We start from the raw sequence: 17845 nt of genomic DNA on the forward strand, positions 1-17845 counted from the left end.
TTGCCTCTTTGGTTAGGTTTATTCCTCGGTATCTTATGGTTTTGGGTGCAGTTGTAAATGGGATCGACCCCTTAATTTCTCTTTCTTCTGTCTTGTTGTTGGTGTGTAGGAATGACACTGATTTCTGTGCATTGATTTTCTATCCTGCCACTTTACTGAATTTCTGTGTGAGTTCTAGCAGTTTTGGGGTGGAGTCTTTTGGGTTTTTCACATAAAGTATCATATCATCTGCAAATGGTGAGAGTTTGACTTCTTTTTTGCCGATTTGGATGCCTTTTATTTCTTTTTCTTGTGTGATTGCTGTGGCTAGGACTTCTAATACTATGTTGAATAGCACTGGTGATAGTGGACATCCCTGCCGTGTTCCTGACCTTAGGGGAAACGCTCTCAGTTTTTCCCCATTGAGAATGATATTTGCTGTGGGTTTTTCATAGATGGCTTTTATGATATTGAGGTATGTACCCTCTATCCCTATATTCTGAAGAGTTTTCATCAAGAAAGGATGCTGTACTTTGTCAAATGCTTTTTCTGCATCTATTGAGAGGATCATATGGTCCTTGTTCTTTCTTTTATTAGTGTATTGTATCACATTGATTGATTTGCGGATCAATCTTGCAGCCCAGGAATAAATCCCACGTGGTCGTGGTGAATAATCCTTTTAATGTACTGTTGGATCCTAGTGGCTAGTAGTTAGGTGAGAATTTGCATCCATGTTCATCAAGAATATTGGTCTGTAATTCTCCTTTTTGATGGGGTCTTTGGTTTTGGGATCAAGGTAATGGTGGCCTCATAAAACGAGTTCGGAAGTTTTCCTTCCATTTCTATTTTTTGGAACAGTTTCAGAAGGATAGGTATTAATTCTTTCAATGTGTGGTAGAATTCCCTTGGGAAGCCATCTGGCCCTGGGCTTTTGTTTGTTGGGAGATATTTGATGACTGCTTCAATTTCCTTAGTGGTTATAGGTCTGTTCAGGTTTTCTATTTCTTCCTGGTTCAGTTTTGGTAGTTGATACATCTCTAGGAATGCATCCATTTCTTCCAGATTATCTAATTTGCTGGCATATACTTGCTCATAATATGTTCTTATAATTGTTTGTATTTCTTTGGTGTTGGTTGTCATCTCCTTTTGTTCATAATTTTATTTATTTGGGTCATTTCTCTTTTCTTTTTGATAAGTCTGGCCAGAGGTTTATCAGTCTTGTTAATTCTTTCAGAGAACCAGCTCCTAGTTTTGTTGATCTGTTCTACTGTTCTTTTGGTTTCTATTTCATTGATTTCTGCTCGATCTTTATGATTTCTCTTTTCCTGCTGGGTTTAGGCTCTATTTGCTGTTCTTTCTCCAGCTCTTTTAGGTGCAGGGTTGGGTTGTGTATTTGAGACCTTTCTTGTTTCTTGAGAAAGGCTTGTATTGCATATACTTTCCTCTTAGGGCTGCCTTTGCTGGATCCCAAAGATTTTGAACAGTTGTGTTTTCATTTTCATTGGTTTCCATGAATTTTTTTAATTCTTCTTTAATTTCCTGGTTGACCCATTCATTCTTTAGTAAGATGCTCTTTAGCCTCCACGTATTTGAGTTCTTTCCGACTTTCCTTTTGTGATTGAGTTCTAGTTTCAAAGCATTGTGGTCTGAAAATATGCAGGGACTGATTCCAATCTTTTGGTACCAGTTGAGACCCGATTTGTGACCTAGGATATGATCTATTCTGGAGAATGTTCCATGGGCACTAGAGAAGAATGTGTATTCCGTTGCTTTGGGATGGAATGTTCTGAATATATCTGTGAAGTCCATTTGGTCCAGTGTGTCATTTAAAGTCTTTATTTCCTTGTTGATCTTTTGCTTAATGATCTGTCCATTTCAGTGAGGGGGGTGTTAAAGTCCCCCACTATTGTTGTATTGTTGTCAGTGTGTTTCTTTGCTTTTGTTATTAATTGGCTTATATAATTGGCGGCTCCCATGTTAGGGGCATAGATATTTACAATTGTTAGATCTTCTTGTTGGATAGGCCCTTTAAGTATGATATAGTGTCCTTCCTCATCTCTTATTACAGTCTTTGGTTTAAAATCTAATTTGTCTGATATAAGGATTGCTACCTCAGCTTTCTTTTGGTGTCCATTAGCATGGTAAATGGTTTTCCACCTCCTCACTTTCAATCTGGGGGTGTCTTTGGGTCTAAAATGAGTCTCTTGCAGACAGCATATCGATGGGTCTTGTTTTTTTTATCCAGTCTGATAGCCTCTGTCTTTTGATTGGGGCATTTAGCTCATTTACATTCAGGGTAAGTGTTGAACGATATGAATTTAGCGCCATTGTATTGCCTGTAAGGTGACTGTTACTGTATATTGTCTGTGTTCCTTTCTAGTCTATGTTGCTTTTAGGCTCTCTTTGCTTGGAGGACCTGTTTCAATATTTCTTGTAGGGCTGGTTTTGTGTTTGCAAATTTCTTTAGTTTTGTTTGTACTGGAAGCTTTTTATCTCTCCTTCTATTTTCAGTGACAGCCTAGCTGGATATAGTATTCTTGGCTGCATATTTTTCTCATGTAGTGCTCTGAATATATCATGCCAGTCCTTTTTGGCCTGCCAGGTCTCTGTGGATAGGTCTGTTACCAATCTAATGTTTCTACCATTGTAGGTTACAGACCTCTTGTCCCAAGCTGCTTTCAGGATTTTTCTTTGTCTCTGAGACTCGTAAGTTTTACTATTAAATGTCGGGGTGTTGACCTATTTTTATTGATTTTGAGGGGGGTTCTCTGTGCCTCCTGGATTTTTATGCCTGTTTTCTTCCCCAAATTAGGGAAGTTCTCTGCTATAATTTGCTCCAATATACCTTCTGCCCCTCTCTTTCTTCTTCTTCTTCTGGGATTCCAATTATTCTAATGTTTCGTCTTATGGTATTGCTTATCTCTTGAATTCTGCCCTCATGATCCAGTAGTTGTTTATCTCTCCTTTTCTCAGCTTCTTTATTTTCCATCATTTGGTCTTCTATATCACTGATTCTCTCTTCTGCCTCATTATTCCTAGCAGTTAGAGCCTCCATTTTTTATTGCACCTCATTAATAGCCTTTTTGATTTTGACTTGGTTAGATTTTAGTTCTTTTATTTCTCCAGGAAGGGTTTCTCTAATCACTTCCATGCTTTTTCAAGCCCAGATAGTATCTTTAAAATCAACTGTCATTAGAGTCATTCTGAACTCTAGTTCTGACATCGTACTAATGTCCGTATTGATTAGGTCCCTGGCAGTCAGTACTGCTTCTTGTTCTTTTTGTTGAGGTGATTTTTTTTCGTCTTGTCATTTTGTCCAGAGGAGAATAGATGAATGAGAGAACAAAATGCTAACAGGGTAGGGTGCCTGGGTGGCTCAGTTGGTTAAGCGACTGCCTTCAGCTCAGGTCATGATCCTGGAGTCCCTGGATCAAGTCCCACATCCGGGCTCCCTGCTTGGCAGGGAGTCTCCTTCTCCCTCTGACCCTCCCCCCTCTCATGTGCTCTCTCTCTCTCTCTCTCTCTCTCTCTCTCTCTCTCCTTCTCTCTGTCTCAAATAAATAAATAAAATCTTAAAAAATGCTAACAGGGTAACAACGTCCCCAGAAAATATACACTAAACAAATCAGAAAAGACCTGAAACCAGGGGAAAAGAAAGAAAACAAGAGAAAAAGATAACGATAAAAACAAAGAAAAACAAAACAAAAAAAAACAGAATATGATCAAATATCAAATATCAGTCTGGTGCACAGATCAGTGCCACACATTAGATTTTGGGTGTATTTTGGTCTGTTAGAAGAAAGTGCCTCCCAAAATTTTAAGGAAAGAAAAACTTATACATGTACAAAAAAAGGGTTAATATGATGAAGGGATGGAATATGACTGTAAAGATGAAAATTATAAAAGATTTTATAAAAGGAATTGATAAGAAGTTTGTTGAAAAATGAAAGAAGAGGATTTAAAAAAAAAAGGGGGAGCGAATGTGATCAGGCAGGAGACTAGAAGAAAGTCATACACTAGAGATTTAGGGTATATTTTGATCTGTTGGAAGAAACTGTATCTCAAAATTTTAAAGAGAGAACAACTTATATATATGTATACCAAAAATAAAGGTAACTACTATGAAGGGATAGAATATGACTCTAAAAATGAAAAATAAAAAATATTTTAAAAAAGATTGATAAGATGGTTGAAAAAGGGAAAAGAAAAATTCAAAAAAAAAAAAGAAAAGACAGTTAAAAAAATTAACTTTGAAAGATGAAAGAATCATGGGGAAAAAAGCCATGAATTCTCTGTTCAGTATTCCCCTAGCGCTGGAGTTCTCCCGTTCTCCTTGATCGGTAAACTTGGTCTTGGCTGGCTGTTCTTGCTGATATTCTGGGGGAGGGGCCTGTTTCCATGATTCCCAAATGTCTTTGCTGGAGGCGGAATTGCCCCGCCCTTGCTGGGTCCGCACTAAGTAATCAGCTTGGGTTTGCTCTCGGGAGCTTTTGTTCCCTGCAAGCTTTCCGTACAGCCCTTCCAAAAAGCAGTCGCTTTTCTGTTCAGAGAGTTGTGCTACTCTTTTCTTCAATCTCCTGTTGAGTTCGTAGGTGTTCAGAATGGTTTGATCCCTATCCAGCTGAATTCCTGGGACCAGACGAAATCCAGGTCTCCTAGTCCTCTGCCATCTTGCTCCGCCCCCCTTCCACAATTATTACTTTTATTCTAGTGTTTTAAATTATTGTAATTTCTGGAGCTCGAGTGTTGCTTTTCTAAAGGAAGTTATTGTATTCCCTGAGTAATAAAGACACAGGGCTGGGTAATTCCAAAAGTGGCCACAGCAGAATTTTTTCTTTAAATTATAAATTAGAGAAACAGTTCCAAACTGATGTTTTAAAACTTTCATTATGACTTTTGTAAGCTTTTGCTTTCTGGCTACAAATTATATATATTAAGTGAGTAGATTCCAAGCATTTAAATATGATGATCCCTTTTCAATGTCAAAAAGAAATGGACTTTTATAACAATTGTTCTTTCAGTATCCTTGATTGAAAAAATATATAAGCAAAACCTTACTCTAAATCTTGTGACTTTTTAAATGAATCTGCATTTTATTAATCAAAAAAAGCTGCACATTATTTAAAATACAGTATCTAAATGTGTATAATAACATAATTTAGGCTTCAGACAATGCCTGATGCAAATATAGATTCCCAGTCCGTTATAATAACATAATTACTCATTCGGTGAGATCCTTTTAATAATAGCCACCAGTGAATATCAACCCACAGGTTGGGAACCCCTGCTTTTAAAGAGATACTTGCTTTCTTCAGACACTACTACCAATTATTAAGTTGGTATAGTTAAGATTATATTAAGTTAATCTTATAGTTAAGATCACTACTAATTTAATAATTGATACTCTATCTCAAAAGTTTTTAAAGTATTCCAGGACATCAGTCTCTAAATTGTACTTATTTTTCTCAGTTTTGTTCTTTTTGCTTTTTGAAGATTTTTTTTTAAGATTTTATTTATTTATTTATTTATTTGACAGAGAGCAAGAGAGCACAAGCAGGGGGAGGGGGAGAGGCAGAGGGAGAGGGAGAAGCAGACTTCCTGCTGAGTAGGGAGCCCTACATGGGGCTTGATCCCAGGACCTTGGAATCATGACCTGAGCCGAAGGCAGATGCTTAACCATCTGAGCCACCCAGGTGCCCCATTTTTTTTTTAAAGATTTTTGCTTTTTGAAGATTTGTACAAGTATTTAATGAACTAGGATGAAGAACAAAAGCTAAACTTTAATAGTTCCTTTCATTCCACAAGGCTTCATTTATTTACAGTGTCTCCAGTTATTTATTTTCACTATCTGTGTTTTGCCATTAAATGATTTCGAATGCTCAAGTCATTTTCAGCTATATTGAGTGACTTTAGAATTTGCCTGTGCCCAGTAGTCATCTTTTGAATCTCAATCAGTCTTTCTCTCTCTTGTTAAACACTAACATTCTGATTATCAGTTTGAATTTGAGTCAGAGCAGGCTGACCTAGATTGACTGAAATGGAGTCACCCCTCCCAGCAAAAGTTCCTTTAGCGAGTTTGTCTGAATCTCTTACCTAGACAGAGATTCCCTAGGCATGAAAATGATGGTCATTGTTTGTCACCATGTGTACTTTTAATGTGATACTTTTTAATGAAAATATACAAACACTTCTGAATCAAAGATTTATATACCAGAGAAAGAAAACACAAAGCATTTAAATCTCTTTGTATCCCTCCTTGGGCTAGAAGAAAGTTAAGATTTCTATATGTACTCATGTACATTTACTTAAAGAATTTTGTATTAAGTATCATGTCTAGACATTTAGAGCATAATAATTTTTTTTTTAAGATTTTATTTATTTGTCAGAGACAGAGCACAAGCAGGGGGAGAGGCAGAGGCAGAGGGAGAAGCAGGCTCCCCGCTGAGCAAGGAGCCCGATGTGGGACTCGATCCCAGGACCCTGGGACCATGACCTGAGCCGAAGGCAGCCGCTTAACCGACTGAGCCACCCAGGCGTCCCTAGAGCATAATAAATTTGAACACAATAGCCATAGCTTTTATTTTGTTGTAAATACAGTAATAAAACATACTTAATAACTCACCTGAAAAAACAGATGTTAAATGGTATCAGACCACGTGAATGCAGCGTGACTCTCTGTGTAACATGGATGGATAGTATGTTTTCATGATCTTGTGTGTTAATAGCAGGAGGAGACCTGCTTTGTTCTGCACTCTTCAGACCACACATGGACACTTGGTTCACTTGTGTTCCTCACTTTGATTAACTGGAATGAAGTTGGAGATGGGGAAGGAGTAAAAAGCCATATCAAATGAGAAATTCTTAAAGGTCCTGGGATTACATTTAGTATGTATTAAGTAATAGATGTAGAGGACACATGGAGGTAGCATAACTATTATTAAATATTTGAAAGGTTACTGAATTTTGAATTTATTCTTTATGGCTTTTCCGGGTTGAAAAGTCCCAAGAAGTCAAATTTCCATTCACTGTAGAGGTGACTTTCTAATGAATGGGATGGGTTGTAATAAGAGAAAAGTAGATTCTCTGTTCATGAGGACAGTCAGTCCCAGCTTGGATGATCATGTGATAAGCTGTGATAGGATAGCAAGGATCCCATGGGTGTGTGAACCAGAGTCTCTAACACCCCTTTCAAACATGAGGATCTCTGAAATATTAGAAAAGAAATGGGTATATAACACTAAACATGATTTAACAATGTTCAGAATACTCACTTTCAAATTGCTATCTCAGAACATATTTTATAATGTCTCATTTCTCTCCTGAACCATTATGATTCCTTAAAAGCTGTACATTCAAAATTGTGCTAGATACAGATGCAGCAGAATATGGAGGACATCAGAGATTGGACCACAATACCGATTTTTTTTCTGAAGATTTTAAACATAATGAGCGTCCCTATTCTCTTTTGGTAAGTAAGGTCTTTAAGATCTTTTCATTGCATTTTCATTTAACCCTTTATTTTTAAAGTGATGTTTTTGTCCAAAGAAACAACTCTTCAACAAGTAAGTGGCATGTAAAAACAAAACAAAACAAAACAGGGAGGGGTTGATAGAGAATAAGTGAGCTAAAACATTCAGAGCGGTGTGTGTGGTGCTAGACTGAATTTGCTTTTGGAAAACTGATAGGGGTATTTGGTGGACAATTGGGGAAGTTTGGATATTAATAGGAATAAAAACTATTTCTCAAAAAATAAGGGGAAGGCATTTTTTGCTATTTTTTATGCAACTTACTTCCCTTCTGTTCTTGCTTTCTGTATATTTTACATCCAGCAGATTTCTACATTATTGACTGTCTAATGAAGTTTAATGTAAAACACCTTAAGAAGGTCTATAAAAATCTATCTTTTTTCTTTCTTGCAGCCAATTAAAGACTGAATTCATTCTTACAAAATTTTCTGATTTCCTCATATCACTGAGGAAAACATTAAACCATGTAACTAATTTTTACTTTGTGTTGTTAACACATGTGAAAAAAACTGCTTTAAACTGTAAGGCTTCTTTTAAAAATGTAGGATTTAGAAACTCTCCAGATTTGGAGGTTAAAAGGGAGAATCTGTAAGAGACCCCTGGTTCCCTCATTTTTCTACTATATTCCCACCTCTTAAAGTGGTGCAAGTACATCACTTTGTAAATCACCATGTTAGATACAGAATCAGCTTGCCAAAGACAGTGGCATAAAATAAATGAAAAGAGCAGAAATGAGCAAGATTGAGTTGTGGGTTAAGGGTCTGAGGAAAGGGTAATGGCCACAGGAGAAGTGAGTGTTACTCTAACAGTATGTGCGTGCATATAGGTGGTAATGATGGTGATGCTTATGTAGCTTTAGATACAGGTATAGATACATATGCATTCTTAAAAGGGAGGGCTTCACGGTGCTATCAGACTTTTTCAACAAAGAATAATTGTTGTAGTTTGTCAGAACATTCAGCTTTGCCATGTAAAGATTGATAAAAATTGTTTCTAAATGAATTTTATTTTTTTAAGATTTTATTAATTGAGAGAGAGCACACAAGTGGGGGGAGGGGCGGGGGCGTGGGGAGAGAGAATCTGAACCTAACTCCACGCTGAGCGGGGAGCCCGAAGCAGGGCTCAGTCTCACAACCCTGAGATCATGACCTGAGCTGAAATCAAGAGTCAGGCACTCTTCCAACTGAGCCACCCAGGCACCCCTCTGAAATGAATTTTAGAAATTATCTTGGGGGACACCTGGGTGGCTCAGTCAGTTAGGCGTCTGACTCTTGATTTTGGCTCAGGTCATGGTCTCAGGGTCCTGAGATTGAGCCCTGTGTCCAGCTCCAGGCTCAGCATGGAGTCTCCTTAAGATTCTCTTTCTCCCTCTCTCTCTCTGTTCCTCCCCGTGATTGTGTGCGCTCTCTCGCTAAATAAATAAATAAATAATTAATAATAAATAAATAAATAATCTTTTAAAAAACTCTCTTAAAGTTCTGCAATAACCAGAAGAGTTAGAGACCCCTGAGGGACTAAGGAAGAGCATTCAGCTTGCAAAGAGGACCCATAGAGAAGCAGCAGCTTGCTGCGAGAAAGCTGGGGTTGAACCAGTCAAACCAGACTGAAAGGAATTCGGAAGAGTCAGGCTAAATGTGTGTGTAGCAAACTTCCTAAAGCTTCATGTGTCCAGTGAGGGTTCTGTTAGGTAGAGAGGCATGGTAGAACACTGAAAAGACCACAGAATGTCGTGGCAGCAAACTTGGGATGGAGCCCCCTGTCTGCCATTGACTAGTTCTGAGAACTTGAGTTCTCACCCTTTCTGCACTGCATTTTCCCTCATCTGTGTAATGAGGATTAGTATAGTATCCTCCCAACAGCAAGAGATTCTTGAGGCATAAACTCATTAACATAAGTTTTTTGGAAACTGCAAAACGCTATTTCCCATGTACTTTAAAGGTATTATTGTTACGGCTGTTCAGTTCTTTTTTAGGTATTTTAAGCACATCCAGATACTAGGTGCTTTGAGGACACATGGTTAAGAAGACCTCCTCCCAATTTGGGAGAAATTATAATCTTAGGCAAGGGCTCAAAATCTTTGGGGATGGGCAGAAAATATCTTGCCATCCTTTCAATTTTTGTAAGAGTAAAAATATTCTATCCTAATTAGAACAAGCCAACTCACAGCGGCAGCAACAGTCAGGAGATTATTTTGCAAGTACTCACTGAATTTATCTTGCAAATAAGGAATGCACAGTTCTAAATTAGCAGGTGGAGTGGAGAGTAGCGCATAAGCGTTGATAACAGGTAGAGGAATACAGTGCTGCAAGCACGTGAGAAATAGAACATAGCTTAACACCACTGCCTGTATTAGAATTCTGATCCAGCTTGGTCAGAAAGGTAATGATTAAGCTCTGTCTTCCCAGCAGCAGCATCTTGTTTCAATAACTTCAGGTGCTTCAGGAAACACTCATTTGAATGTCTTTAGGCTCCAGGTGAAATAATCACTGGTTTTAATATAGGAATGAGGGAGCCCAAATAGACCAGAAAATCCAATAAAACATGTTCCTTCTTGCCAGAGTTATCCTTTGAAGAGCCAGAGGGGGGAGGAAATCACGCTAAAAAAACAAACCTATTCAAAGAATGCCTCATTATAATGGGATTCTTTATTAAAGGAGGTCATATGTGCTGGGATCCAATCAGGTTTCTTGAACATGACTGTAGGCACTCTAGATCTCATTCCGCCACCAGCGAGAGATCACTTTTGCTTCCCACATGAGAAAAGAAGGCATCTTTCCTTCTCCGTGAAATGTCTGCCCGTCGTAACAAGTACACGGTATTTACTAAAGCTTAATTTGCAAGCTCAGTAATCCAAAGGATCTGCTGAATAAGTGTCAAATCTGTTTTCAAAGATAGTAACAAACAGAGCTTGAAGGCATCTTAAAATATGAAGGAATATTAAAATAGCCATACAAGCTGCAGCATCAGCAGGTACCATTCCCGCGTCTTCCTTACCATGTACTCCACCGGTTGAAACTGGGAAGCCGGACGAGAACCGCGTGTGTGCTACCGTTGAAACACATTTGCTAAGGTCAGAGTAGCCCACGAATGCCAAGAAGCGACGGGTCAGAATTTCTCCATTCTGCTTTACTGGCAGTTATTGGAAATTCCATTTTAGCACACTCACTTCTCTATATTTTGGTTTCTGATAGAGGAACTTCTATGAACTTATATGTTACTTACGTGTCGGGTGGGCACACTGGAAGCAGGCAGGCGTCCTTTCCCTTCTCTGGTTCATAAATTCAAATTCCCTGGCACAAATGGAAGAACAGATTATTGAACCTAAAACGAGAATTAGTTTCCTTTACAGTAACTCAAGTAGTCTCAAGGGTGAAATATGGATAAGGCAATAATTTTAGCCTTTATTACTTTGCCAGTTAGGCTCCTTATCATTAAGAAGTAGATCTCTTTAGCCGCACATCCGGCTCCCTGCTCCGCGGGAAGCCTTCTTCTCCCTCTCCCACTCCCCCTGCTTGTGTTCCCTTTCTCTCTGTATCTCTCTCTCTCTGTCAGATAAATAAATAAATAATCTTTAAAAGCGGGGGGAGGGGGGTAGATCTGTTTATTCTTATTCTAAATTTGGGAATTCAAAAGCAGACTTTTGGGTTAAATAGGGAATTCGGCATAGATGTATTATTGTCTTTATTGTCCCTTAGTTGTATTAGAAATACAATTTAGCGATTGGGAAATATCTTTTTCTCTATCCCAAATCATAAACATGTTTAGGTTTTTCAGATAAGAAAAAAAATCAAACTATTCTTAAAGCTTATTCTTTTTTAATATTTCTAAATTAGACAATATGGATTTCTATTTAGAAATATTTATTAGCATCACTTTTCTCTTAGCCTAACATAAAATAATGAATTAGAATAAGATTTATTTTTTCTCAGAAAATATTTTATGAACTAAAGCACGTATGTGAAAATTGAAATTATTTTATATATCAAACTTATTTTTCAAAATAATTTGTAATTCTTTTGTGACAAATGTATGTATGTAGACTATTAAAGGTCTAATGCCCTTTTCATCAAATGATATTATCACCCTTCAATTATGTGCTATTGCTAAATTTAGCAATTTCTAAGAAAATTTAAAAATTAAAGTATTTTTCACTTAAAAGTCATTTTAAAATTTTGTTTTCAAATTTTTGACACCCTGTTTTCAAAAATTGTATAATTAATTTTTGCAACTCAATTATGATCCTAGATTAACATAATCCTTTGCCTGGATGTCATCATATAGTAGATTATTGTGTGATCCGTTTTGGTATTTTTGTTGTTGTGGGGTTTTTTGTTTTTGTTTTGTTTTTAGCCATGTTAGTGTTCAGCATAGTGATTAAGTCATTAAGGTAGTCAAAATAACTGGGTAGATTAGCATGCATTTTGCCTCTCTTAATAAGTGAATTGGGTTATACTGTGGCATTCGGATTCCTTCTGAAGTGTTAACTATAAATATAGCTAAAAGAAATGAAATTCATGGCCATTCATCACATTGCCTCATATGTTCTTAATGTGATCCTAACCACAAAATCTTTAGGGCTTAATGGCTAACACATGGGCGTGGTATGTATGTTGATCAGCATATATTATCTGTGATGTGCATACTAAACAGTTTTTCTATACATGTACTTAAATACAAATTGTTTATATTTAAATATGCTTAAACATTTTCATGTTTAAACCTACTTAAATTATGTTCATATTTCTTTTCACTTGCTGTATGAATCAAAACTATTTTTAGAATTAAAATTACAAAATGAGTGTTACAGAGCCAATACTTAGCACTAAATTATAAAGCCCCCAAACCGTTCATGTCTGTAATTGTCTCATCATAAGGATTAGTTCTGATTATCTTAAATCCTTTAGTATAATTGGTAGTCATTTCCTAACCACTAAGAAAATTGATTTACATACTCAGAACCCTAATAAAGAAGAAAACTCAAAATTCCATAAATAGCCATAGTTAAGAAAAATCACTTGCTTGGGGGAGTTCTTTCATGTTGCCTATACTGCAAGGGCTCTAGAGCAACAGAAACACATTCTAGTAATTAACACTGCAGTGAAAAATATAATTGTACAATATTCCTATTAATGATACTATACAATTATCAACCGAAGGTTTTTTGAGCAGATAGTATTAAGAGGTTTCTAAGTGTGACTGGAATTGGCATCATAAAGCTCCTTACATAAAATGACCAGCATCATTTAGTAAGAGTTCTTGGAGCATTTTTTTAACCATTAAATGCCAAAATAGGAAACTAAATGCATATATTGCAAGCCTTGAAGTTCTTGTCATCCCTTTTGTTTTACTCTTAAATTTGGGGTGGCTAAAATACCAAAAGATCACAGAAAGGAGGATTTTTTTCTAAATTATAGGTTTATAGTTTTCATTTGTATTTAGTAATGAAATTAGTTATGAGGTTATGAATCAAACAGAGTAGATGCCAAAACTCTGTAGGATTCAAATAGGAGATTGATGTGACCTGTCCTGATCGATCACTGTGCCACACTGAGCAGAGACCTGTACTTATTTGTTTAGGTCTGACTTGTTTGTTTCATTGCATCTGTCTGCAGAGCCTTGAACTTCTCAGAATCCTTTTATATGCATATAAGACCATACCTAAAATCAAAGGAATGTTTTTAATGTAAAGGGAACTGAAATTCTTTTGTCTAGTCTTTGGTACTACTTGAAAAATTTAGATTGGTCTTCAGTTTTAAAATGCTTAGAACATGGGGCACCTGGGCGGCTCAGTCATTAAGTGTCTGCCTTCAGCTTGGGTCATGGTCCCAGGGTCCTGGGATGGAGCCCCGCATCTGTCTCCCTGCTCAGCAGGAAGACTGCTTCTCCCTCTCCCACTCCCCCTGCTTGTGTTCCCTCTCTCACTGTGTCTCTCTCTGTCAAATAAATAAATAAAATCTTTAAAAAAAAAATGCTTAGAACAGTTCAGAATCATTCTATTATAACCTGCTGTCCCACTGATTAGTTATACCTAGTTTATGATTCCCCAAACTACACACGTAGAATAGAGTAAGTACCTGGCAAACTCCTTTGGAAGGGCAGAACACTGTCTCTCACTCCTGCCTGTTTTGATAAGAGTTGGAGAGAGAATTGGTTGAACCTGTAAATTATAGGAAAAATAGAGGGAAACAGATTATGGCATTGACATAAAGTGTTTCCCACACTTAATGACTGCAAGGACATAATATTTATCTTTTGGAAGTACTGGAAGCAAATCAAACTGTGAGACATTGAGCTACCCAGTGACTGTTAGCATTTGTGAAATTTTTCTCAGATGATCATTTTCTAAAATCACTATTAATTGAAGATTAGAAAAACTCTAGTTACTACATTCATAATATAAATTTCTTTTTAAAATGCCGTCATTTTACAACCACTTTAATCTTTATTGTTCAAAACTAACCAACTATATTAGTGTATCTGATTTTTTTCTTAGAGTCGTGAGAGTTCTTTATCACAAAAACCTTAAGGGAAAACATTGTGTTCAATTGAAGAGTTGAGATGTATTGGACATACAGTAGTCTCATTCAGTGAAAATCAGCTGTTCTGTTCATTTTTTTTTTTTCCCTTAAGCCCTGCCTGCTTTGCATCTTTCATTCTGGTCCCATGCTATAAAAGCTTTTTTTTTTTCTTTTTTTAACCCATCAGTCAGACTTTCACTTAAAGATAAAATGACTGAAATAATAAAATATTTGCAGTGTCAGAAATGGAGAGATGCTGTCACAATGATGACAGCAGTCTAATATTATTTTTACTGTTTGTTAACAGTAAATATGTTATATGTAAAATAGCACATAGATAAACATCAAGCAGTTCAGATCACTTCTCGATTTTATAAATAGTATTTCACATATAAGTGTATTAAAGAATATCTTACAATATATGCACGTTATCGGGCCCACTTTTATTTATTCCTTTATTCATTGTTCATTATTTTATGTAGTCATCATTGGCACCTACTTTGTCCACTGGCACCTATGAAGAGTTAGAAATATGAAGACATAGAGCTTCTGCCCTTTTAAAGTTCATCGTCTGGTGGGGAGGACAGATCATAAACTTGAAAAAAATCACAAATTGTGTTAGATGTTCAGAAAGAAAGAAAAATGCCCTTTAACCAGAGAACTTGGATTCGACTCCTATCTCTGCCATTTACAAAGTGTGTGAGGTTGGGAAAATTATTTAGCTGCTTCGTGCCTCCATTCCCTCATCTGAAAAATGGAGGTGATAGTAAGGCCTCACAGGGTGGTCGTGAGGGTTGAACGAACTAGTACTTAAAAGACCAGGGAGACGGACAGAGGGCACATACTGAGCACTTAGTAACTGTTACCTGCGATTCCCATTGTTTGGTGCCTCACCACACAGAAGGGAAATCTGGGACCCAGAGAGGCAAAGCAACACAGCCAAGGTTGCCCAGATTTAAAAAAAGAAGAAGAAGAAGAGGAAGACGAAGACAAAGAAGGAGGAGGGGGAGGGGGAGCAGGAGGGGGAGGAGGAAACAAACAAAAATGGAGCTGTCATAGGAAAAGTGGAGAAGCTATCCCATCTAGCGTTGTCAAGGGACAACCCTCTGTGGAGCTGCAACTTTTTAAAATGCAAGAAATAGGAACTAGCAAGGTAGAGTATTCTGAGCCCAGAGGAGGGAAGAAAGGGCCGCCTATAGGCGGACCCTGGTGTGAGGGGAGAAGAGACTTGTGCCACACTGAGCTGAGATGGGAGATGGAGTCTCTCGCGGGAAGGAGCGCAGTCAGGACCCTGCAGGGCGTGGAGAGGATGCGTATTGTATTTTAAATGCAGGGGCAAGCTTTTTGACTGGGAGGGACCTAAATACCCTTAGGATCCCTTATATCACCTTTCAGGTTTAGTTCTTAAAATGACAGAAGACAAAACAGGATGACAAATAAGAGTCTTGGTGTAGAGCAATGTTCGGTATATTACTGTTGTTCACCTGAATAGAATAACATTGTTACCTTAGGACAGCCTTCCTGTACCACCGGATGGTGCCTCGACAGCCTCGAGTGTCCTTTACAGTCCTCGTGGCTGCGGATCGCTGGGTTTTGTAAAGTATATGGCGCCCTCTAGTGGTGCTTGCTTCAAAGGAGTCTCACGTAGGTGCCAGGACTGCTGAACTGTAGAAATAAATGTCGGCTGGGAGCCTGCGGAAGCGTAAAGATAACCGTAACTTGAAGCAAATGTGAGAGGGCATCGTGTCCTTTTGCCATAGGTCATCGTGTTCAGTATTTCTTTCAATTGCACTGACATGATTGTGTTGACTTAGGTGTACATTCCAAGCCGAGTGGGCCTCGTCCTTCAGAACGTGGATATGCCCAACTGAAGAGACGGAGTTTCAGCTTCACCGGAAGACGTGTGCTTTGTTTTCCTGTTTTCATTGTCATAGAGTTCAGAATGTGTGAGCTTGCAAAACACGGCTGTCTAGACGAAACATCAGGGTCTGAAATTTAATATTGGCTTGTGCAAATGAATGTCAGACTTTAAGTAGAGGGGGGTATATTTTTGAAATTTCAAAGATCCTAGACTCTATTTTCCAGGCATCTGAGCAGCTAGGATTCTCAAATGAAGTATTCTATGTAATGCCTTTAAACAACTACACTCTCTAGGCCAATATTTGATCCTTAAAGTTCAAATTTGAATCATGTGTCCTGTATGATTATTTCTGTTGAATGTATACAGTATTTTTTTAAGATGAATATTTGGTGACTTTATTTGTTCTAAGTATATCTTGGTTTAAAATACAAAGCACCAAGTTTGTTACTATTGGTTTTTTTTTTAATTGTGTTTAGAAATACTGTAATAAGTATGTAGTAATAATATAAAGTTAAGAACTGAGTCAAAGATAATATAAAGCCATTATCTATAAACTCATACATGCTTCATTTTGCCTGCGTTTTATCTTGTGATCTCTGCTTCACTTTGTAACTTGGTGAATGCCGGTATCTCCGTCTTTCTGAAGACCTGAATTGGTAATTGTAACATTTCAGAAAACTTCTTGTACTGTCGATCAATAAAAAAAATTGCAAAATTGCCTTTGCTAATGTTTACTTTGCTGGACTACCATGGGGGTTGATTTAGAATGAATGTTAAAATGCTTATCTTACCTCTGATACCCCCCCCCCACATATATGCACACGTGCACAATGGGCCAGCCATGGGGTTAATAATAGTTTTTCTTTAGGTACTATTTTGTAATGTAAGATTATACTAACCAACTCAGATATCCAAGCTACTCTGCAGCTGTAAACCTGAACACTTTCAGACGTTGAATTAATTATCTCAACTCAGTGGGATACTCAGTCATGAGGTTGCCAGTCAAAGCATTAAATAGTAGGCCACAGGTCTAAAATCACTGATACATAATTCATTCATAACTGAGAAATTATGATGCATTTATAAGACAAAGTATCTGTCATGTTTTTTAAAGATCTTGTTTTCCCCTTTACATTAATACATTAATAGTGACGGCTTCTTTTTTTGTTTTTAGCCTGATTGTTCATGACTAAGGAGCAGTACTTGGAAGTCTTTCTATTAAAAACTTACTCAGTATGGAAAGGGTTAGCAAAAGAGACTTTTATAGCAAACCTATTATGTATTTACCATTTTTCTTATAACTTAGGTCTGAAATATGGTGTTTGCTTTAACTTCAGTGTAGAGTAATAATCTGATTTCCTGACAGAATCAGTGATGCTAAGCTGATAATGATACCTACTAGGAAACTTCACTGAAAGCTTCTGTGTTGCTTTTCCTGCTTACCAGAATGCTCTGAATATCTTAGCACTGCCATGATCTGTGCACTGTACCCGTTATTGATAACAATACGACGCACAGGGGCGCCTGGGTGGCTCAGTCAGTTAAGTGTCTGCCTTCGGCTCAGGTCATGATCCCGGGGTCCTGGGATCGAGCCCCGCATCAGGCTCCCTGCTTCTCCCTCTTCCTCCGCCCCTCCCCCTGCTTGTGCTCTCTTGCTCTGTAAATAAATAAAATCTTAAAAAAAAAAAAAATACAACGTACAACCATGATGTTTTGTGTTCTAGTTTATAATTTCTTACTTTTGCATTTCTTTTGTTTGAAGAAATATGGGAATTTTCTATCACAGCTCTTTGAAAATAACAAGAAATTACTCCACACCCAGAACCCATCTTCTTTCCTTTGTGACCTCTGAGGCAAAGAATAATCATAATGCTATATTTTCATTATATTGGTTGGCCTTACTAATATGATGTTTAGATTTTACTGTCTAAAGTTCAAATTTAACAATGTAATACAAGTTG

At 37.4% G+C, this 17845-nt stretch overlaps 1 protein-coding gene across 1 annotated transcript in view; it reads left to right on the forward strand.

Moving 5' to 3' along the window:
- Nucleotides 1-16603, forward strand: part of GBE1 (1,4-alpha-glucan branching enzyme 1) — a 286744-nt gene extending 270141 nt beyond the window's left edge. The window contains exons 15-16 of the mRNA XM_027582988.2: nt 7330-7447; nt 15838-16603. Coding sequence (XP_027438789.1) covers nt 7330-7447; nt 15838-15894 — 175 coding nt within the window. The 3' untranslated portion in view covers nt 15895-16603. The remainder of the gene's footprint in view (nt 1-7329; nt 7448-15837) is intronic.
- Nucleotides 16604-17845: the final 1242 nt, after the last annotated feature.

The sequence above is a fragment of the Zalophus californianus genome, chromosome 1 (assembly GCF_009762305.2).
Source record: "Zalophus californianus isolate mZalCal1 chromosome 1, mZalCal1.pri.v2, whole genome shotgun sequence".
Classification (NCBI taxonomy): Eukaryota; Metazoa; Chordata; class Mammalia; order Carnivora; family Otariidae; genus Zalophus; species Zalophus californianus.